A 23,724-nucleotide genomic window follows, 5' to 3' on the forward strand; every position below is an offset into this window, starting at 1 on the left:
TGGGGCTATGCTAGCGAAACTTTTCAGGTCTGTTCTTCAGTCACACATGGACTATTTGCGGGGACATTTACGTGAAAGGATCGCGCACGCGAAACGCACGGGGACATCGACGATCGGCCAAAACCCCCATTCTATCCCAACGGAGATCGAGAAAATCATGGTGAGTTACTGGCCTGGGGGGGAAAAAAAAAGAAAAAACAGCGGCGCTGTTCAAGATGGAGGGGCTGCGGGGTCATGTTTATAAACATAATATTATGTCTCAGATCACAATACAATAATAGAAATTTCACGGCTAATCTACCAACCCCCATTCTATTTCGGACTGCAACGTGTTAAAAAGTCCTAAATTGTCACTTTAGAAAAGTGCATAATACCTCTATACACTTAAACTTTATGTTGGTTTGTTTACTGTTGAATGAGAAGACAATGTTTCACATTAAAAAGCTAAGATGTGCCACATGTATCTATTCTGCATCTAGCATGAGGCAAGACCCAAATCCAGAGAGAACGATTCTAAAAATGTCTTCAGAATCCTAACGGTTTTCTAAAAAAAACGTATGTTGCTATCAGTGATTCCCATCTCAAAATATGTTGTTCCAGGGACCCCCTCCTCAAAATATGTTGTTCCAGGGACCCCCTCCTCAAAATATGTTGTTCCAGGGACCCCCATCTCAAAATATGTTGTTCCAGGGACCCCCATCTCAAAATATGTTGTTCCAGGGACCCCCAGAAGCAAAGCTTTGAGTTAAAATGTCCACTCTGTATGTGGTCGTGGGTCTTGCCTCATGCTAGATGCAGAATAGATACACAGTCTTGTCACAGACACATTTGTCTGAGTATGAACACGTTGATGACCCCTGGTGGCCAAGAAGAGTAAAAACATCCATTTGAAATGAAACGCTGCATTTAATTGAACAATGTAAACTTTAACACAATATTTAATAAACTAAATAAACAATATTTAATAACCTCTGATTGAAATCAAACCAAAGCTAAAAAACACTTACAAACCTTTAAAAGCGTTAACCACGTCATTGCTTTCATGACTAATAATTGGGGGAATGTTATTGTTTTTGTGCTTGTTTAGTTAGAGCATCTTGCATCATGTGCTTATTGTTAATTGGATTATTTTTTAACCAGGTAGATATTTGTATGGAAAAGCTTAAACCAGGGTCCCTGTCAAATAAACATTCATACAAAAATATAATGCTGTGCAGTAAAACTTTCCGCCAGCAACATTTAGTAAAACAACGAGCCAACATTAATGTTCATCAAACATTATGGAAATGAGCAGGAGGTCATGACTGATACCCTCCAACCAACACAGCACAGGAATTAAACTCATTACAAAATAAACATTTAAAAATATATCTTTTACCCAAATGCAGCCTGAGTGAAATCTGAACCTGCACTGACTTGGACATTTGACAAGAAAAACTGCAACGTTTTCCCTTCACACACGTTATGATTTAGTCTTAGTCTTTTGAAAAACACACCTTTTAGTCATAAGCCCTTTGCACAGGACAGTTGTGTTTTTTTCGTTTGCTGCATGAATAAAACACATTGGATTTGGTGTGCAATGCTGTGCAGAATCGGCGCTGCGGATCCCAAAAGGAGTCATAAAAGGAGTGATGAGTTTTTTAACCGCATGCGACAAGACGCACGAATCGAACTGGGTTTGATCAAGAAACAACCGCTGGGTGTGCATGAGGTCGTAGAGAATCATTGTTTTCTTTTAAAAAAAAGTAATTGTCCGTTTTATCCGTGCAGATAAACACGCCTGTGTGCAAAGGGCTTTAGTCTGAAATTAGTTGAAATTTTGTCTTTTAGTCAACCAAATATCTATCAATATATAGTCTTAGTCAACAGAATTAATACTGGTGTTTACACAGGGTGAAATTGTAATTATGTAGTGTAGTGTATTTTATATCTATTGTTTTGTTAACAGACAATGGCAACGCCCCCAGTCATACCCGTATGTGTGCCAGTCTGACACATGTGCCCTTGGGCAAGCAACCTGTCCTTGTACCGCAAGGGAATGGAACCCACAACCCCCTCTCAGAGCATGGTGGAGGCGGAGCGCTGTTTGCGCGTCGACGACGATGTCACCTTCTTGTCCACACTGAGCCGGCTGTCACTCAGGGTGGGGTCGCCCCTCAGGGCGGGGTCGCCCCTCAGGGCGTGGGCGGGGTCGCCGCGGTACTGCGACCTGGGCGGGGCGATGCTGGTGACCTCATGGCGGTCGGCGAATAGCAGCCTCTCGTTGGCGTGGCGGACCCTCAAGGCCTTCTGGATGCGTTTGCCCACCAAGTAGAACATCTCACACACACACATGAAGACACACACCGCGCTGGAGACCACCATGAAGACCGTGAAGATCTTCTTCTCTGTGGGACGACTGATGTAGCAGTCCACTGTGTTAGGGCAGGGCTCTAACGAGCACTTAGATAACCTTAACGAGATGAAACAGATTAATTAGTTTATGTAGCAGTCCACTGTGTTGGGGCAGGGCTCTAACGAGCACTTAGACAACCTTAACGAGATAGAATACATTAATTAGTTTAATTAATGAGTTAATGATCTGATGTAGCAGTCCACTGTGTTGGGGCAGGGCTCTAACGAGCACTTAGATAACCTTAACGAGATAGAATACATTAATTAGTTTAATTAATGAGTTAATGATCTGATTAATGAGTTAATGAGGTGATGTAGCAGTCCACTGTGTTAGGACAGGGGTCCAACGAGCACTTTGATAACCTTAATGAGATGAAAGAGATTAATTAGTTTAATTAATGAGCCTAAATGATTGTTTTAATTATATTTAATGATAATATTATGTTACTTTTGTCAATTGTCATTTTCATAGATGTGAGACAAACTCACAGTCATAAAAACTGGCCAATACAAAAAATGTATACCAGTTCTGTTCAGAATGTGTCGTCTCACATCTTTCCACAGAACACTCATCAGTGGGCTGATAAAAGCCTGGCTCAATAAGAATGATCCATAAGGTGTTCATTATCTAACTATTAATGTACAGAATGTCTGTCCGTCTGACCGTCTGTCTGCATGCTGACATCACTGATACTAAACAGTGTCGCCACCATGGTAACAGCCGCATGCTGAAACGATGCCTACACCAGGGGTTTTCAAAGTGGGTGACGGGGCACCCTGGGGTGACGGGGCACCCTGGGGTGCCGTGACGGCAGTACAGGGGTGCCGCAAGATCATTTGATAATATTTGGGATTTATTTGGACACTTAACCCTAACCCTAACCCAAAATATTTAGTATAATTTTAAACTTTATTTTCAGTCAGTTCTAACCAAAATGGCTGTTATCTCCACGTTCTCCTCGCAACATAATCACTAAGATATCGTCACTGTCGCGCAGAAACCTCGTATCTCCAAGTTTCAAATGTGTACGTCTTTTGGTAAAGCAAAGCCCTGCTTCATCATACAAGACTGTCACACAAAACTAGTGAAAACAGCCGATCTACAAGCACACAACGCTCTGCTGTTTTCACTAGTTTAGTACATTTTATAGATGATAAATACAAAACGAACGGTTTTGGACATACCGGTACAAAGTTTCCACCCAACGACGATATGTATATTAATTAAGGTAATCATTAATTACCTGGGCATATCGTATCCATGGTAGATCCTATACAGTGTATATACAGTATATATATTATTAATTACCTGGGCATATCGTATCCATGGTAGATCCTATACAGTGTATATACATATATATTATTAATTACCTGGGCATATCATATCCATGGTAGATCATGTACAGTGTATATACAGTATATATATTATTAATTACCTGGGCATATCGTATCCATGGTAGATCCTATACAGTGTATATATACAGTATACAGTATATATTATTGATTACCTGGGCATGTCATATCCATGGTAGATCCTATACAGTGTATATACAGTATATATTATTGATTACCTGGGCATGTCGTATCCATGGTAGATCCTATACAGTGTATATATACAGTATACAGTATATATTATTGATTACCTGGGCATGTCGTATCCATGGTAGATCCTATACAGTGTATATACAGTATATATTATTGATTACCTGGGCATGTCGTATCCATGGTAGATCCTATACAGTGTGTATATATATATATATATATATATATATATATATATATATACAGTATATATTATTAATTACCTGGGCATATCATATCCATGGTAGATCCTATACAGTGTGTGTATATATATATATATATATATATATATATATATATATATATATATATATATATATATATATATATATATATATACACAGTATATATTATTAATTACCTGGGCATATCATATCCATGGTAGATCCTATACAGTGTATATATATATATATATATATATATATATATATATATATATATATATATATATATATATATATATACAGTATATATTATTAATTACCTGGGCATATCATATCCATGGTAGATCCTATACAGTGTATATATATATATATATATATATATATATATATATATATATATATATATATATTAGTGATTACCTGGGCATATCATATCATATCCATGGTAGATCCTATACAGTGTGTGTATATATATATATATATATATATATATATATATATATATATATATATATATATATATATATATATATATATATATATATACATATATTAATGATTGCCTGGGCATATCGTATCCATGGTAGATCATGTACAGTGTATATACAGTATATATATTATTAATTACCTGGGCATATCATATCCATGGTAGATCCTATACAGTGTATATATATATATATATATATATATATATATATATATATATATATATATATTAATGATTACCTGGGCATATCATATCCATGGTAGATCCTATAAAGTGTATATATACAGTACTATATTAATGATTACCTGGGCATATCGTATCCATGGTAGATCATGTACAGCAGATAAAGGAAGGCAGCATCAAAGCCAGCCTTAAAGATGAGGCTGAGCAGGTACGTCCACCAGAGGCCTCCTCTCTTCTTGCCAGGGTTGGCGTACAGATGATGTCCCTCGTGCTGCGCGGTGTAGCGGCTGTCCTTCTGCTCTCGGTACTTCACATGAGCCACCACCATCAGGGAGGGACACGTCACAAAGATCAGCTGTAAGGCCCACAGCCGGATGTGGGAGATGGGGAAGATACTGTCATAGCACACTGTGGTGCAGCCAGGCTGGGAATATAGAGAAATATAGAATTATTATATAGATTATAATCTGTTATTATTATAACAAGATACTGTCATAGCACACTGTGGTGCAGCCGGGCTGGAGGGTATGGAGAAATATAGAATTATTATATAGATTATACTGTCATAGCACACTGTGGTGCAACCAGGCTGGAGGGTATGGAGAAATATGGAATTATTATATAGATTATACTGTCATAGCACACTGTGGTGCAGCCAGGCTGGGAATATAGAGAAATATAGAATTATTATATAGATTATAATCTGATTATTATAACAAGATACTGTCATAGCACACTGTGGTGCAGCCGGGCTGGGAATATATAGAAATATAGATTATAATGTGATTATTATAACAAGATACTGTCATAGCACACTGTGGTGCAGCCGGGCTGGGAATATATAGAAATATAGAATTATTATATAGATTATAATCTGATTATTATAACAAGATACTGTCATAGCACACCGTGGTGCAGCCAGGCTGGGAATACAGAGAAATATAGAATTATTATATAGATTATAATCTGTTAGATTATTATAATAAGATACTGTCATGGCACACTGTGGTGCAGCCAGGCTGGAGGGTGTAGAGAAACAGATATAAATATAGATTATAATATAGATTATAATATAGATTATAATATAGATTATAATATAGATTATAATATAGATTATAATATAGATTATAATATAGAACTAGAAAGATGCTATTGGAAATTGCAAGTGTGGTTGCTGACTTTATTCTACGGTAAGCTAACTGTCATGTGAAGCTCCACCCATTGATTCTCTACTGATTCCCACTCCCATTGATTCCCTATTGATTCCCACTCCCATTGATTCCCACTCCCATTGATTCCCTATTGATTCCCACTCCTATTGATTCCCACTCCCATTGATTCCCTATTGATTCCCACTCCCATTGATTCCCTATTGATTCCCACTCCCATTGATTCCCTATTGATTCCCACTCCCATTGATTCCCTATTGATTCCCACTCCCATTGATTCCCTATTGATTCCCACTCCCATTGATTCCCTATTGATTCCCTACTGATTCCCACTCCCATTGATTCCCTATTGATTCCCACTCCCATTGATTCCCTACTGATTCCCACTCCCATTGATTCCCTATTGATTCCCACTCCCATTGATTCCCTACTGATTCCCACTCCCATTGATTCCCTATTGATTCCCTACTGATTCCCACTCCCATTGATTCCCTATTGATTCCCTACTGATTCCCACTCCCATTGATTCCCTATTGATTCCCTACTGATTCCCACTCCCATTGATTCCCTACTGATTCCCACTCCCATTGATTCCCTACTGATTCCCACTCCCATTGATTCCCTATTGATTCCCACTCCCATTGATTCCCTACTGATTCCCACTCCCATTGATTCCCTACTGATTCCCACTCCCATTGATTCCCTACTGATTCCCACTCCCATTGATTCCCTATTGATTCCCACTCCCATTGATTCCCTATTGATACATGCAGGGACAGGGTGTTGCCAGATCCCAGGTTAATTACAAGCAGAGTGGTGTTGTTGTGTTTATTACATGCAGAGTGTTGCCAGATCCCAGGTTAATTACAAGCAGACTGGTGTTGTTGTGTTTATTACATGCAGAGTGTTGCCAGATCCCAGGTTAATTACAAGCAGACTGGTGTTGTTGTGTTTATTACATGCAGAGTGTTGCCAGATCCCAGGTTAATTACAAGCAGACTGGTGTTGTTGTGTTTATTACATGCAGAGGGTTGCCAGATCTGGTTAATTACAAGCAGACTGCTCACCTGTCTGGTGTTGCAGACAAAGTCCTTGCTCTCGTCTCCCCAGACCCTCTGCGCCGCCACAACGAACACCATCACCCTGAAGACGAACACCATGGAGAGCCAGACCCTCCCGAACACCGTGGAGTATTTATTAACCCCACTGAGGAGAGACTCTAACGCTGACCAGTTCATCTCTGCTGCTGCTGCTGCTGCTAGCACCCTCTACTGGCCTGGAGGGTACTACCACCACCCTGAGAGAGAGAGAGAGAGAGAGAGAGAGAGAGAGAGAGAGAGAGAGAGAGAGAGAGATCATGATTATAATACCAGACAACGTACCATTCAGTTTTAGTGTAGTTCTCCTTTAAAAAAACGACTTCACCACTTTTCAACCTTCATATAACTAATGTTCACCATACAATAGTAAACAATGTTTAATACAATGTTTTACTAAAACAATGTTTATTTTATAAACAATTAAACGATTTGTATTATCGTGAAGACAATGGCATCAAAAGCAGCAGATCTACAAGCTCAAAACGTGTCACTTAACATCATGTTTGGATCTTGTAGATCTGCTGTTTTAGGTTATTTTGTGTGAAACTGTAGTGTGATCAAGGAGGGCATTCTGGCAGTGGCTCAGGGGTAGAGAAACCGTCTTAGAACACGGAGGGTTCCCAGTTTGATCCCGGACTCCCCCAGAGTTAGTGTGGAAGAGTCCTTGATCAAGACTCTGAACCCCTAACTGCTCCTGATGAGCAGGTTTCCTCTGCCATTGCTGTGTGTGTGTGTGTGTGTGTGTGTGTGTGTGTGTGTGTGTGTGTGTGTGTGTGTGTGTGTGTGTGTGTGTGTGTGTGCGTGCGTGCGTGCGTGCGTGCGTGCGTGCGTGCGTGCGTGCGTGCGTGCGTGCGTGCGTGCGTGAATGGGTGAACGTAAAATGCACCATTTATTAAAAAAAGAAGTTCAAATAGATATAGGCCTAAGAGCTTTCTGCCTGGACACTGCAGTCACGTTCATCTCCACTGAGCAACGACCTTTGGTTGTTTCATGAAGATCAGTGTGTGTGTGTAGTGTGTGTGTGTGTGTGTGTGTGTGTGTGTGTGTGTGTGTGTGTGTGTGTGTGTGTGTGTGTGTGTGTCCAGTGTGTGTTTGCCATCGGAAACTCAGATTATCAGCTATGACACACTGTGTGTGTGTGTGTGTGTGTGTGTGTGTGTGTGTGTGTGTGTGTGTGTGTGTGTGTCAGATAGCAAACAAAGCTGTTCGTACATGGAATAGTGTTGTGGTCTCCATAGCAGCAACATTAACACAGTAAAGACAGACAAGCAGGCAGCAAACTGTTTGGATTGAAGTTAAAACAATATTTAGATTCCAGTGAAACATCACAAACCTTCCTGTTTAACGCTTTAATCTCTGGATTAGACCACAGCTGCCTTATTGGTTTTGAATGGACACTTTTAGTTAACTATGCAAAGCAGCCTCGGTTGTAAACAATTATGAGAAATGTTCATTTAGAAATATTTGTTCTCTTTCACGGTAACATATTTTCTTTGTTGGTGTGTGCATGTATGTAGGCCTATGTCTGTTTAAAAAATAAGAAAGCACTGTTTAATGTCTGACTTGAAAATGCGTATTCTCTGAGGTGCTTGACAAATATTTGAAACATAAAAAGAGAAGAAAAAAAACACAGCTGCCTGGAGAGCACTTTTCCTCAACTGTGCTTTGACTTTACTTTGAGAGTTACCGTTTGTCCCTAATTCATGCTGCTAACTTCACTACACCACAAGAGTTGTGCTTCCCCCTTAGCTGAGAGAGAGATGAAGCAGGGACCCCTTAGCTGAGAGAGATGAAGCAGGGACCCCTTAGCTGAGAGAGAGATGAAGCAGGGACCCCTTAGCTGAGAGACAGATGAAGCAGGGACCCCTTAGCTTGAGAGACAGATGAAGCAGGGACCCCTTAGCTGAGAGACAGATGAAGCAGGGACCTTAACTGAGAGAAAAATGAAGCAGGGACCCCTTAGCTGAGAGAGAGATGAAGCAGGGACCCCTTAGTTGAGAGAGAGATGAAGCAGGGACCCCTTAGCTGAGAGAGAGAGATGAAGCAGGGACCCCTTTTCTGAGAGACAGATGAAGCAGGGACCCCTTAGCTGAGAGAGAGATTAACATGAACCCATTTTCATTGAACCACTTCAACCCTCAATACTTTTGAACATGTGTACTTGATCTGTTCTTTTTCTCCCTTCTACACTAAACCCCTTTGCCTAAAATAGCAGATCTACAAGCTCACAACACTTCAAGATAGATTGTAGATCTGCTATTTTAAGCCTCTGTTCCCCTATAGGGATGCTAAGGGTTAAGTGGTTTGTGTAAAAAGAAAGCTTCCTATTAGCTAGGATCCCCTTTTGAAGACCCCTGCAAATAGCCGATCTACAAGCTCACAATGCCTCACAGCGGGAGACCTTGTGAGCTTGTAGATCTGCTATTTTTGGCAATTATGTTTGTGTAGAGGGGGAAAAGAGCAGACCAAGTACAGAGTCAAACATTACGTTTACTATTAGTATTCAAGGTTTAAGTGGTTAAATGTCTAAGATAAAATAAAAAATAAAAATGACGACAATGCAGTCAAGTCTAACTCAAGAAAATTATGAAATAGTGTAAAATATCATACAATCATCTCTCTCTCAGTTAAGGGGTCCCTGCTTCATCTCTTTCTCAGCTAAGGGTCCCTGCTTCATCTCTCTCAGCTAAGGGGTCCCTGCTTCATCTCTCTCAGCTAAGGGGTCCCTGCTTCATCTCTCTCTCAGCTAAGGGGTCCCTGCTTCATCTCTCTCTCAGCTAAGGGGTCCCTCCCTGCTTCATCTCTCTCTCAGCTAAGGGGTCCCTGCTTCATCTCTCTCTCAGTTAAGGGGTCCCTGCTTCATCTCTCTCTCAGTTAAGTGGTCCCTGCTTCATCTCTCTCAGCTAAGGGGTCCCTGCTTCATCTCTCTCAGCTAAGGGGTCCCTGCTTCATCTCTCTCTCAGCTAAGGGGTCCCTGCTTCATCTCTCTCTCAGCTAAGGGGTCCCTGCTTCATCTCTCTCTCTCTCTCTCTCTCTCTCTAAGGGGTCCCTGCTTCATCTCTCTCTCTCAGCTAAGCGGTCCCTGCTTCATCTCTCTCAGCTAAGGGGTCCCTGCTTCATCTCTTTCTCAGCTAAGGGGTCCCTGCTTCATCTCTCTCAGCTAAGGGGTCCCTGCTTCATCTCTCTCTCTCTATAAGGGGTCCCTGCTTCATCTCTCTCTCAGCTAAGGGGTCCCTGCTTCATCTCTCTCTCAGCTAAGGGGTCCCTGCTTCATCTCTCTCTCAGCTAAGGGGTCCCTGCTTCATCTCTCTCTCTCTCTGAGGGGTCCCTGCTTCATCTCTCTCTCTCTCTCTCTCTCTCTCTCTCTAAGGGGTCCCTGCTTCATCTCTCTCTCAGCTAAGGGGTCCCTCCCTGCTTCATCTCTCTCTCAGCTTAAGGGGTCCCTGCTTCATCTCTCTCTCTCTCTCTCTCTCTCTCTAAGGGGTCCCTGCTTCATCTCTCTCTCAGCTAAGGGGTCCCTCCCTGCTTCATCTCTCTCTCAGCTTAAGGGGTCCCTGCTTCATCTCTCTCTCTCTCTAAGGGGTCCCTGCTTCATCTCTCTCTCTCTAATGGGTCCCTGCTTCATCTCTTTCTCAGCTAAGGGGTCCCAGGCCGGTCCCTGCTTCATCTCTCTCTCAACTAAGGGGTCCCTGCTTCATCTCTTTCTCAGCTAAGGGGTCCCTGCTTCATCTCTTTCTCAGCTAAGGGGTCCCTGCTTCATCTCTCTCAGCTAAGGGGTCCCTCCCTGCTTCATCTCTCTCTCAGCTAAGGGGTCCCTGCTTCATCTCTTTCTCAGCTAAGGGGTCCCTGCTTCATCTCTCTCAGCTAAGGGGTCCCTGCTTCATCTCTCTCTCTCTCTAAGGGGTCCCTGCTTCATCTCTCTCTCAGCTAAGGGGTCCCTGCTTCATCTCTCTCTCAGCTAAGGGGTCCCTGCTTCATCTCTCTCTCTCTGAGGGGTCCCTGCTTCATCTCTCTCTCTCTCTCTCTCTCTCTCTCTCTAAGGGGTCCCTGCTTCATCTCTCTCTCAGCTAAGGGGTCCCTCCCTGCTTCATCTCTCTCTCAGCTTAAGGGGTCCCTGCTTCATCTCTCTCTCTCTCTCTCTCTCTCTCTCTCTCTCTAAGGGGTCCCTGCTTCATCTCTCTCTCTCTCTCTCTCTCTAAGGGGTCCCTGCTTCATCTCTCTCTCAGCTAAGGGGTCCCTGCTTCATCTCTCTCTCAGCTTAAGGGGTCCCTGCTTCATCTCTCTCTCTCTCTCTAAGGGGTCCCTGCTTCATCTCTCTCTCTCTAAGGGGTCCCTGCTTCATCTCTCTCAGCTAAGGGGTCCCTGACTCCCTGCTTCATCTCTCTCTCTCTAAGGGGTCCCTGCTTCATCTCTCTCAGCTAAGGGGTCCCTGACTCCCTGCTTCATCTCTCTCTCTCTCTAAGGGGTCCTTGGACCCCTGACCTGTCCAACTGACAAGACAAGTGAGAAGAAAAGGAAGTTGTGTGCAGAACATCCCGCTTATATTGGCTTTATTATTCATATTAAACTAGTGAATCATGTTGTTAAGTTTTCTTTTAATTACATTATTTACATATTCTATGTTTTTACAGATCTCACCAACCAGTGTGGTTCAGTGCTGTGAGCCACTATTCTGAGGGGACATACAGACAACAGCAGTGAGCTTGTAGATCAGCTATCTTTGCCAATAGTGTTGATGTATTCTAGTAAAGGTCTTTCATGGTAACAGTTTAAAGCTGGACTTGGTGTTGATCTGTCTTGTTGTAAAGTCATTCAAATATAAGCTCCAGCCATCAACAAACTCCTCATTATTAAATTAAATACAATAAAAGTTCAATGAATTAATAAAGGTTTGTGAGTGTGAGAACATAATCATTACAGAAACATCCTCAGTGTGATTCTGAAGGATCATTCATACTCCAAGGTGAGGTGAGCTCGCTTGTTGGGGTCAGTAAGAACAGAGAGATGTGTCAGGGTGAGAGGTGAGTTCTTATATACTGTAAATGAATGTTGTAGTTTTATTGACTTTGGAAAACTACACACAGTGAATTCTTACTCACTGTGACATAAAATAATGTTGTAGTTTTCTGACTTTATAAAACTACACCGTGGTGAGTTCATACTCACCTCTCATCTCTCTGTTGTTTCTACTGACTGACAACAATGAGTCGATACTCACCTCACCTAAACTGGAGTATGAGTGAGACTAAATGTTCTGTAGATCTGACATCATGTTCTATAGATCTGTTTTTATAAAAACACAAGTAGTAACATGAACTTACCTGCTGGTGATGGCTGGTCGCACCTACAGACAGACAGACAGACAGACAGACAGACAGACAGACACACAGACTATATTTCCTCGCTGTTCGACCAAATGCAAACAAAATCCACACTGGAAATGTAAACTAACTCCCACCTCCCTCTCTCTCTCTCTCTCTCTCTCTCTCTCTCTCCGCTCCCTCCTCAGAAATCCTGCAAAACCAGATCTCTACGTCAGACAAGACCCCCCCCCCCCCCCCCCCCCACACACACACACACACACCTCTGTGTGTGTGTGTGTGTGTGTGTGTGTGTGTGTGTGTGTGTGTGTGTGTGATTAGCTATTCATGAGGTGTCATCTTACATGGCTGTAGGGTGTGTGTGTGTGTGTGTGTGTGTGTGTGTGGAGGGTGTGACTACATCATTCCTACAAGAATCGTGACAAGACCAGACACGTTCTAGTCTTACCTTTGTGTGTGTGTGTGTGTGTGTGTGTGTGTGTGTGTGTGTGTATGTGTGTGTGTGTGTGTGTGTGTGTGTGTGTGTGTGTGTGTGCATGTGTGTGTGTGTTTGTGTGTGTGTGTGTGTGTGTGTGTGTGTGTGTGTGTGTGTGTGTGTGTGTGTGTGTGTGTGTGTGTGTGTGTGTGCATGCATGCGTGCATGTGTGTGCACGTGTGCATGGACACGCCCAGTGACACACACACATCATGTGTCAGAGAACTGACAGGTTCTTCTGTGGGAGGAAATGAAATGTGATTTCTACTGAAAGTCGTGACCCATAAACTTTGGTCTGTGACCCAAACACACACACACACACACACACACACACACACACACACACACACACACACACACACACACACACACACACACACACACACAGGATTTCCGTATCCGCTCTACACAGGATATACAAACTGTAGGCCTACAGTGAAATGGATCCATCTAACATTGTTTTTTAGTTTTTTTTAGAATCCTTTTTTCCTTACTGATTATATTGTTTCTTTAGATTGATTTTCATATGCATGTGTTATAGTGTTGTTGATGTTCTGAAATATTATCTTGTTTATTATAGTGATGTTTTATCTGCTTATTGTAAATCGCTTTGGATTAAAAGCGTCTGCTAAATGACTAAACTGTAAACTGTAAACTGAGCACTTCTACTTTCTGGCCACGGGAGGTCGCTGTTGTACAACAGATCCGGTAATAACACCCAGAGCAGTTTAGCTCCAGTCTACATCCCATAGCCAGGGTGTCATGAGAAGCGTGCGTGCGTGTGTGCGTGCGTGCGTGTTTGCATGTGAAAAATGCATGAGCACAGCCACTTATGCACTGTGCACACTGTGTGTAGCTCTGTTTCAATTAGTTTTTTATTTTGTCTTTTGGTCTTGCAACTCTGTTGCAAGACTTCTGTCTTCCTCCTAAGTGTCTCTTATTTTGTAGTAAAGTTCTTCTACTTCCTGTGTGTCCTGCTAGCTGTCTTGTCTCTCCACTGTGATGATTGGTTAAGCCCTGTCAGCTGTGTGCTGTCTGCCTCGGCCAATCACAGTGTTGATTGTTCCTGTGCTGCTTGCCTCAGCCAATCACAGTGTTGATTGTTCCTGTGCTGTCTGCCTCGGCCAATCACAGTGTCGATTGTTCCTGTGCTGTCTGCCTCGGCCAATCACAGTGCTGATTGTTCCTTGAGTTCAGCTGTTTCTAGTTGTCTCCCTGTCTATAAAAAGCCTTCTGTTCCTCCTGCTCTGTTTGGTCCATGAATGAATCCATGCTGGAGTCTCAACGTCTCAGAACAACTCTGTTGATGTGTTTTTATTATGAATGAATCCATGCTGGAGTCTCAACGTCTCAGAACCACTCTGTTGATGTGTTTTTATTATGAATGAATTCATGCTGGAGTCTCAACGTCTCAGAACAACTCTGTTGATGTGTTTTTATTATGAATGAATCCATGCTGGAGTCTCAACGTCTCAGAACAACTCTGTTGATGTGTTTTTATTATGAATGAATCCATGCTGGAGTCTCAACGTCTCAGAACCACTCTGTTGATGTGTTTTTATTATGAATGAATTCATGCTGGAGTCTCAACGTCTCAGAACAACTCTGTTGATGTGTTTTTATTATGAATGAATCCATGCTGGAGTCTCAACGTCTCAGAACAACTCTGTTGATGTGTTTTTATTATGAATGAATCCATGCTGGAGTCTCAACGTCTCAGAACCACTCTGTTGATGTGTTTTTATTATGAATGAATTCATGCTGGAGTCTCAACGTCTCAGAACAACTCTGTTGATGTGTTTTTATTATGAATGAATCCATGCTGGAGTCTCAACGTCTCAGAACAACTCTGTTGATGTGTTTTTATTATGAATGAATCCATGCTGGAGTCTCAACGTCTCAGAACAACTCTGTTGATGTGTTTTTATGAGCAACCGAAGGCTACGCCACTGCTAGCTTTATAATCAACCTGCTAACCGACCTCTAATATGGTCAATAAGCAAAAAACAAATCAAGAATCACACATTTGACGGCGAAGTCCTGGCCGGTTTTCTTTTAACTCTATAATTCTTTACCTTGTCTTTTTATTTTACCGTTTTAGTTTTTTCATCAAAAAACTCATTTTACGGCGAAGCCCTGGCCGTTTTTTCTAAAACCCTGACCCTGAGTGTTAACTGATGTTTTCACATCCCAGTTTTTCTGTTATGATTTATTAATAGTTTGCAGACTGCAGTGTCCAATGTGGTTTCACTGATCTACAACTTCACCCACTACGTCTAACATTGAGGACTTTATACATTGATGATGATAATAATAATAATAATAACTTTATTTACATTGCACTTTTCAAAACATAAACAGCATACAGGTTTAACAAGGTCTATGGATTTAATGTAAATTAAAGACATTCAGTTCTGACAAGCAATAAAAACACATTTAGAAGATTTAGAAAGGAGACAAAGAGCTTTGGTCTCACTGCACATAATAACAGAAAAACATAAAAACACACATGAGGTGATCTATGGCAGTGGTTCTCAACCTGTGGGTCGGGACCCCCAGGGGGGTCCTCAAACTATTTTGGGGGGGTCCCCAGATTTAACATTTCAAAATTGTTTTCTCACTCAACAGTAAACAAACCAACATACAGTTTAAGTCTATAGAGGGTATCTGCACATTTCTAAAGTGGCAATTTAAGGACTTTTTAATACCTCTAAAAAATGAAATTAAACATTGGCCAAATTGTCAAATATTAGAGGCAGAGATGGAGGCGTTGTGAGCATGTAGATCTGCTATCTTCACAATAGAACCGTGTTATACAAAATGTAACTCTTAGTGCTCATCTGGGTGGGACGTTCCCAGTTACAATCTGATTATTTTGGGGGTCACAGCCTGAAAAGGTTGATCAAAGATCCCAGTTTGAGACGTAGGCCACATTCTCATATATAATTTGTTATTGTCAGTGCGAATGGGAGGGGAGAAGTTGCCACATTCTTGCATATTTAATTGATACGTTTGCGCTCACACTGCACTTTGTCAACCGCAACAAGGAATGGCTCAGAACACGTCTGTCCACGGGACACGCATGTACATGTACTGTATGCATCCAAGGCAAGCTGCATATTAATGCCTCCATCTCCCTGTGTTTATTCATTCTTTAAGTTCAACCCACAATGTAACCAGGCGGTAATCAAGCAAGCGTTAGCCTATTTACCTGCGGTCGGAAACGGGTGATCAAAAATTAAAACCAGCTGCGGCCAGCCCGACTCGCAAAATCCTGCCATAAATAATAAACCAGACAAAGAGCTTAAACTTTAGCAAGACATGAATGTCTATGAAGAGGAGAACGTCAACTCTCTCTTTTTCTCTTTCTCTCTCCTTGCTCCGTGCACATTAAACGTCTCCATTTGGCACATGATTTGGCACAGAAAGTGCAACCCAACGAGAGAGCGAGAGACTCACAAATGGGCCTATATTATATTAGCCTAGAGCCTATATGATATACAATAGTGACTCCAGTGGCACTTTCCTTTTATCTGACTGTGAGAAACTCCTCACAAATAAACTATGCATGATCGAGGGAGCGCTGATCAGAAATGAAATCATTGGGAGAACGGGTTAGGTCGGCTCGGGATGGGATTTAACCTATATAGCCTAACTATGGATTTAACCCGCACATGGCTCTACCACAATGTTTCATTCCCTGTATTTGAGGCGGATGCATTCACACCAACAGAGAACCGTATGCTGTAGCGAATCGAAACCACAGTTTTTTGGAGGGATTTTCATTTGTTTCTTTGATTCGAAAAAGAAGACGGATGCGTCTTCACACATACCCAAACGTTGCGCATTTTCCGACCATACGCTACAGGTTTCGTTTTAATCGCAATAAACAGTGCCCGTGTGAATGCCAGCTTAGATCCATTTCAGTGTTCTTGCGATTGCCGCTGATATCTTAGGAAAACTCAATATTTCACTCAGTAGAAAACAACTTCAGATCAGTTGAATTGAATCTCTGAATCCTTAGTGTCTGTATTTGAATGAACCAGAATGACTCTTGGAGCCTGCATGAGAACAGCCACACTGTGCACACTGAGTGTTGCTCTGTTTCAATGTGTTCACTAGTTTGTGTTTTGGTCTGTTACTCTGTTCATCCTAAGTGTCTCTTATTTTGTAGTAAAGTTCTTCTACTTCCTGTGTCCTGCTAGCTGTCTTGTCTCTCCACTGTGATGATTGGTTACGCCCTGTCAGCTGTGTGCTGTCTGTCTCAGCCAATCACAGTGTTGATTGTTCCTGTGCTGTCTGTCTCAGCCAATCACAGTGTTGATTATTCCTGTGCTGTCTGTCTCGGCCAATCACAGTGCTGATTGTTCCTTTGCTGTTTGTCTCAGCCAATCACAGTGCTGATTGTTCCTTGAGTTCAGCTGTTTCTAGTTGTCTCCCTGTCTATAAAAAGCCCTCTGTTCCTCCTGCTCTGTTTGGTCCATGAATGAATCCATGCTGGAGTCTCAACGTCTCAGGCTGGCTACAGACCTGCAGGCACAAAGTCTAGTGAGAGTTGTGTGGGGGGAGCGGGGGGCAGAGACAGCACAATGCATTCCGGATGGAAGTCACATGGTTTGAAGTCTAGTGAGAGTCCTGTGGTTGCTTAAGCACAAGCACACAAGCACACAACACGCACGGACTGTTGTAGGCAAGCATAGACGGCAGATAAGCTGCACTTGATGAGACAGAAGGGCAGGGTTCAACTGCCAACCAATAGGGCAGAAAGGCCATGATGCAATCCCACACAGCTGTGTTCACTTGTAGTTTGTAATCCACAGCAGCAGAGCCTGTCTGCACTGCAGTGACATGAAACCTCCATTTCAGAACGAAAAATATTATAAATAAATTAAAGTTAAAGTTAATTTAAGTGTGTTTCACAGTAAAACATTTGAAAATAACAATGAATATCACAAATATTTCTTTGCATGTCATACATAGTGACAGTGATGCCTACACAGATGCAATTGATTAATAATAAAATTATTCATAATAAAATGTAAGATTTATACAGTGGTGGAAAAAATACTCAAATTCATTGCTTAAATAAAAGTATCCATACTGAAACATACAAATACTTTGTTACAAGTAAAGGCCTGGAATTCAAAATGTATTGAGTAAAAGGTACTCTGCCTTCACCCGATGACAACTCCAAAAGAACTACATGGCCAAATACCATATCTGGTTCCTCCTCAAGCGGAACCGCCCACGTCCGCAAAGCATTGTGGGAAATGTATTATTTTTTGGAAGAGACTTTGACTGAACACAGAACTTTGATGAACACAGTGCGTTCCAGTGTGAGTGCAGCCTCAGAACAACTCTGTTGGTGTGTTTTTATTATGAATGAATCCATGCTGGAGTCTCAACGTCTCAGGCTGCACTCAGACTGGAACGCACAAGTTGAGTGAGAGTTGTGTGGGGGAGGCGTGGGGCAGAGACAGCACAATGCATTGCGGATGGAAGTCTAGTGGTTTGAAGTCTAGTGCGTGTTGTGTGCTTGTTGGATGGTGCTCTGTGCAACCACAGGACTCGCACTAGACTTCAAACCACTAGACTTCCATCCGCAATGCATTGTGCTGTCTCTGCCCCCCGCTCCCCCCACACGCACTAGACTAGACTTTGTGCCTTCAGGTGTGTAGCCGGCCTCAGAACAACTCTGTTGGTGTGTTTTTGAGCGGTGGTCACAACGCTCCTATACGTGGCCGTGTGTGTGGGTCGGTCTGTCTGTCTGTCTGTCTGTCTGTCTGTCTGTCTGTCTGCGTGTCTGTATGTAGCCTACAGTACCTTTTGTGACCACACATGTTAAGGGAGGGGCGCTGTTGTTCAGGCCAGGCCAGACACCCACACACACACACACACACACACACACACACACACACACAATATATATATATTTGTTTTGCTGTTGCGCAGCCTCCACGACCACCGCTCAGTTCACACGGGTGTGATTTTTTATGAGCAGCTGAAGGCTACGCCACTGCTAGCTTTCAGATCAACCTGCTAACTGACCTCTAATATGGTCAATAACAACAAACTAAACAAAAAACACATTTGACGGCGAAGCCCTGTCCGTTTTTCTTTTTCCTTTGTCAACTTTTTTCTGTTTGATCAAAAAATCAACATTTGACGGCGAAGCCCTGTCCGTTTTTTTAACTCCATTATCCTTTACCTTGTCTTTTTATTTCATTATCCTTTACCTTGTCTTTTTATTTCATTATCCTTTACCTTGTCTTTTTATTTCATTATCCTTTACCTTGTCTTTTTATTTCATTATCCTTTACCTTGTCTTTTTATTTCATTATCCTTTACCTTGTCTTTTTATTTCATTATCCTTTACCTTGTCTTTTTATTTCATTATCCTTTACCTTGTCTTTTTATTTCATTATCCTTTACCTTGTCTTTTTATTTCATTATCCTTTACCTTGTCTTTTTATTTCATTATCCTTTACCTTGTCTTTTTATTTCATTATCCTTTACCTTGTCTTTTTATTTCATTATCCTTTACCTTGTCTTTTTATTTCATTATCCTTTACCTTGTCTTTTTATTTCGCTGTTTGTTTTAGTTTTTTCATCATAAAACTCATTTGACGGCGAAGCCCTGGATGTTTTTTTTTCTTTTCTTTTTCCTTTCTGTCAACATTTCTTTCATCAAAAAAAAATGTACATTTGATGGCGAAGCCCTGTCCGTTTTTTTTAAACTCCATAATGGTTTACCTTGTCTTTATTTCGCTGTTTTAGTTTTTTCATCAAAAAACACATTTTACGGCGAAACCCTGGCCGTTTTTTTCTCTTCCCTTTCGGTCAACATTTGTGTTCCATAAAAAAAATAAAAAAAAACAACACATTTGACGGCGAAGCCCTGGCCGGTTTTCTTTTTCCTTCCTGTCAACATTTTTTAGTCTCCATCAAAAAATCGACTTTTGACGGCGAAGCCCTGGCCGTTTTTTTCTTTGCTTTTTCCTTTCTCTCAACATTTCTGTTTCATCAAAAAACACATTTTCTAAAACCCTGACCCTGAGTGTTAACTGATGTTTTCACATCCCAGTTTTTCTCTGTTATGATTTATTAATAGTTATGATTTATTAAGAGTTTGCAGACTGCAGTGATTTATTAATAGTTTACAGACTGCAGTGATTCATTCATAGTTTACAGACTGCAGTGATTTATTCATAGTTTACAGACTGCAGAGATTTATTCATAGTTTACAGACTGCAGTGATTTATTCATAGTTTACAGACTGCAGTGATTTATTCATAGTTTACAGACTGCAGTGATTTATTCATAGTTTACAGACTGCAGTGATTTATTCATAGTTTACAGACTGCAGTGATTTATTCATAGTTTACAGACTGCAGTGATTTATTCATAGTTTACAGACTGCAGTGATTTATTCATAGTTTACAGACTGCAGTGATTTATTCATAGTTTACAGACTGCAGTGATTTATTCATAGTTTACAGACTGCAGTGTCCAATGTGGTTTCACTGATCTACAACTTCACCCACTACGTCTAACATTGAGGACTTTATCCATTGATGATGATGATAATAACTTTGGTCTCAGTGCAGATAATAACATAAAAACATAAAAACAAACACATGAGGTGATCTAGGGCAGTGGTTCTCAACCTGTGGCTCGGGACCCCCAGGGGGGTCTTCTGTTTTCTCTCTCAACTGTAAACAAACCAACATAAAGTTTAAGTGTATAGACTATAGAGGGTATCTGCACATTTCTACAGTGACAATTTAAGGACTTTTTAATACCTCTAAAAAAAGAAATTAAACATTGTCAAATATTAGAGGCAGAGATGGAGGCGTTGAGAGCATGTAGATCTGCTATCTTCACAATAGAACCGTGTCATACAAAATGTAACTCCTAGTGCTCATCGGGGGGGGGGGGGGGGGGGGTCCCCAGTTACAATCTGGTTATTTTGGGGGTCCCAGCCTGGAAAGGTTGAGAACCACTGATCAAGGGAAGGCTTTCCTGAACAGGTGTGTTTTTAGAAGTGTTTTAAAAGATACCAGTGACACCACAGCGTTCCATTCAGCCTCCCTCAGCAGACAGCCTATGCTGGCTCCGCCTCCGCATTCTAGATCAGGATTTCAAAATGTGGGTTTCATACTGTAGATTGATACGTCTAGGATTCCACTCCCAGATTGTGTTTTCGTCAAAACAAGCTTTTATTTAATTTTTTCAACAGAACATTAACTTAAGAAGACTGGATCGTCACAGTTACTATTTTTATTTATTATTGTATTTGTGTTTTGGGGTGAAAGGATCGGTGTGTTTACATCACACTGTTTTTAGCTGGTGATTGTAGAGTCCAAGTCAAAGATAGAGTTGACAGTCCTGATGAGGGTAGGGGGGGCCCGGCCGGTAGCTTAGCTTTCTAACACTGGTTTTCAATGATTGTGTAGAATTTATGTGTCTGGGAACCGGCAGAGTAAATAAACAGGTCTCATCCCCTCCAATGTTTGTATGTGTTTTAAGGTCATTGAGTGTCTTGAGCCACCGTTACTGCCATCCCTGCAGGTTGTGACCTTCTGTTGTCTTGTGATCTTAAAGAGTAAACATAAACATCTTTATGAGTCAGACGACATCCAGCAAACCGTGCGAAGGCTTATCAAACATTCAATCTTGACTCACGTTGATAACAAACTTGTCCCCTTCTGCAACCTCAACACAGTCCAAAACTTCAACTATCTTCCTAAGAGTGTTTTGTTCTGTTGAAACGGCACAGATTTCAGGATGGATCTTCCTTGGCTAATGTTTCCAGGAAATACCAGTAACACTAACGTACATTTTCATCAGTGTACAAATGACTTTTAAATAACCCACTGAGCATTTTGAGGTATATTAGTTGCCTAATAGTGGTGTTTTTATCTTCTATCTTTTATCTTGTTGTAAAGGTCTAGATTTGATATTTTTTGCTAGTTGTTTAGTCGGCTATATTTACACGGGTTGCTACACTAGACCACTATTAGTCGGTTACAAAAAGTCTACATTTCGCCGTTAGCGGCCGTCGAAAGTAGTGAAAAGAAGGGCAACGGTGGGATTCGATCCAGCGATCTCTGACACTCAAGTCGGCGACGCTATCCACTCGGCCATCAATGCTGATATGATAGTAAAGACTTTCTGGCCGTATTAAAAGGTGACATTGCCCACCTGTGTTCATTTTAGGGTAGTGCGCATTGTTGAGGAAACTACATGTATTGGGCGCCTAATAATTATTTTGTTTAATCAATACGTATTGAATGATTTGGCGGAGGCGGCGCCGCGGCTGTGTTTGACTGTGTGTGTTGCTGTCAGAAATGTAATTCAGAGTAGCACGCTGTCTGGACGTTTCCACTTTACAGTGAGTGACCACACACAATCACGGTAATTAATTAACACTCTACCGGCTTACCGCGCCTTAGTACCAAGGATAACTTTTACATGGTCTAAAGATAGTCGTTGAAAAGCTGTATTTAAAACGACTACACCCAGACCGTCCAGACGTATACCTTATAGTGATGAATGGCTATTAAAATAATTTTACACCAATATTTGGCTATCAGTTCTGCAACGTGAAGTTGTTTTTGTAAAGAATGTTTATTGAAATATGGATTAAATCTAATTGTCTAAATTCGGTGTAAATATAAACGTTGATAAGGCGACTATAATTAGTTGGCTAAATCTCGGCTAGATCTAAACTATACTTAATAATGATCAACGGATATTATAATTATGTTAGTCCAATATTAGGAGATCAGTTAAGCACCTTACTGTTGTTTTTTTAATAAATTGTTATCGAATCATGGAATAAATTGCAAAGTATATTTTTGGTGTGAATATAACCGGAATCTAGCCGGGTGAAATTAAGGCTAAAAAAAAACTAGTCGTGTAAAAAACGACTATTGCTCAGTGGGAAGACAATCAGAGTTCAAAGTTCAAACAAAATGATTTTTATTTGGGGATGTGTGTGTGTGTGTGTGTGTGTGTGTGTGTGTGTGTGTGTGTGTGTGTGTGTGTGTGTGTGTGTGTGTGTGTGTAAAATTAGGTGGAGGTTGGTTTGGGTCTTCAGTCGGCTGCAGCATCTGGATGTGATAAAATACAATGAAACACACATTGGTTAAGTTGTCATCTGGATGTGATAAAATACAATGAAACACACATTGATTAAGTTGTCCTTACTGTCACACACACACACACACACACACACACACACACACACACACACACACACACACACACACACACACACACACAGGCTTTCACCAACTAGTCGACTAGTATAACCACTAGTCGATCTTGTAGGTACTAGTCGAAAAGTCGAAAATAAAATAATTTTAAAAAATATTTTCGTTTATTTTTTTTATTTTTTATGAAGACCTAGCAAACTCATTTCAATTCGATTATAGTTGTTTTATTTCTAACAACCATTACAAACGGAATATTATTATCCAGTCACACACACACCTTGCTGCATCTTCCTACCAAGGGTTAATAATCCCAAAGACAGTGGACCTGGGAGTTCACCCAGAGGTCACCTAAAGTGCTGAAACTCCGCATCGCGTCTGCACAGTGCACACAGCAAGAGTTGTGAGACTACAGACTAGTCCTACAGTCAGAACAGGGGCGTTGTAGTTTCTATATTAAGCTGGGTGCTCGTTTTTGACCCCGCCCCCCCCCCCTCCCCCCCCCCCCCCCCGACCGAGAGCTACATACATCACACAGACATACAGCCTTTGCATACAGCCAGGATGTGGAGGCGGGCTTTGACGCTGGGTGACGCCCTGCTTACATTGAAAGGGACAAAGCCTACGTGTGAT

General features: G+C 41.4%; 1 protein-coding gene across 1 annotated transcript; it reads right to left on the reverse strand.

Annotated features, from left to right (window-relative positions):
* Nucleotides 1–2,058: 2,058 nt before the first annotated feature.
* Nucleotides 2,059–7,216, reverse strand: LOC308305474 (gap junction beta-4 protein-like; the record flags this gene model as incomplete). Its single annotated transcript, XM_080750271.1, has 3 exons — nt 2,059–2,452; nt 4,932–5,233; nt 7,046–7,216. The coding sequence occupies 3 exons, from the start codon at nt 7,214–7,216 to the stop codon at nt 2,059–2,061; spliced, it is 867 nt and encodes a 288-aa protein (XP_080606397.1).
* Nucleotides 7,217–23,724: the final 16,508 nt, after the last annotated feature.

Source organism: Nannobrachium achirus (assembly GCF_963921795.1).
Source record: "Nannobrachium achirus genome assembly, chromosome: 20".
Lineage (NCBI taxonomy): Eukaryota > Metazoa > Chordata > Actinopteri > Myctophiformes > Myctophidae > Nannobrachium > Nannobrachium achirus.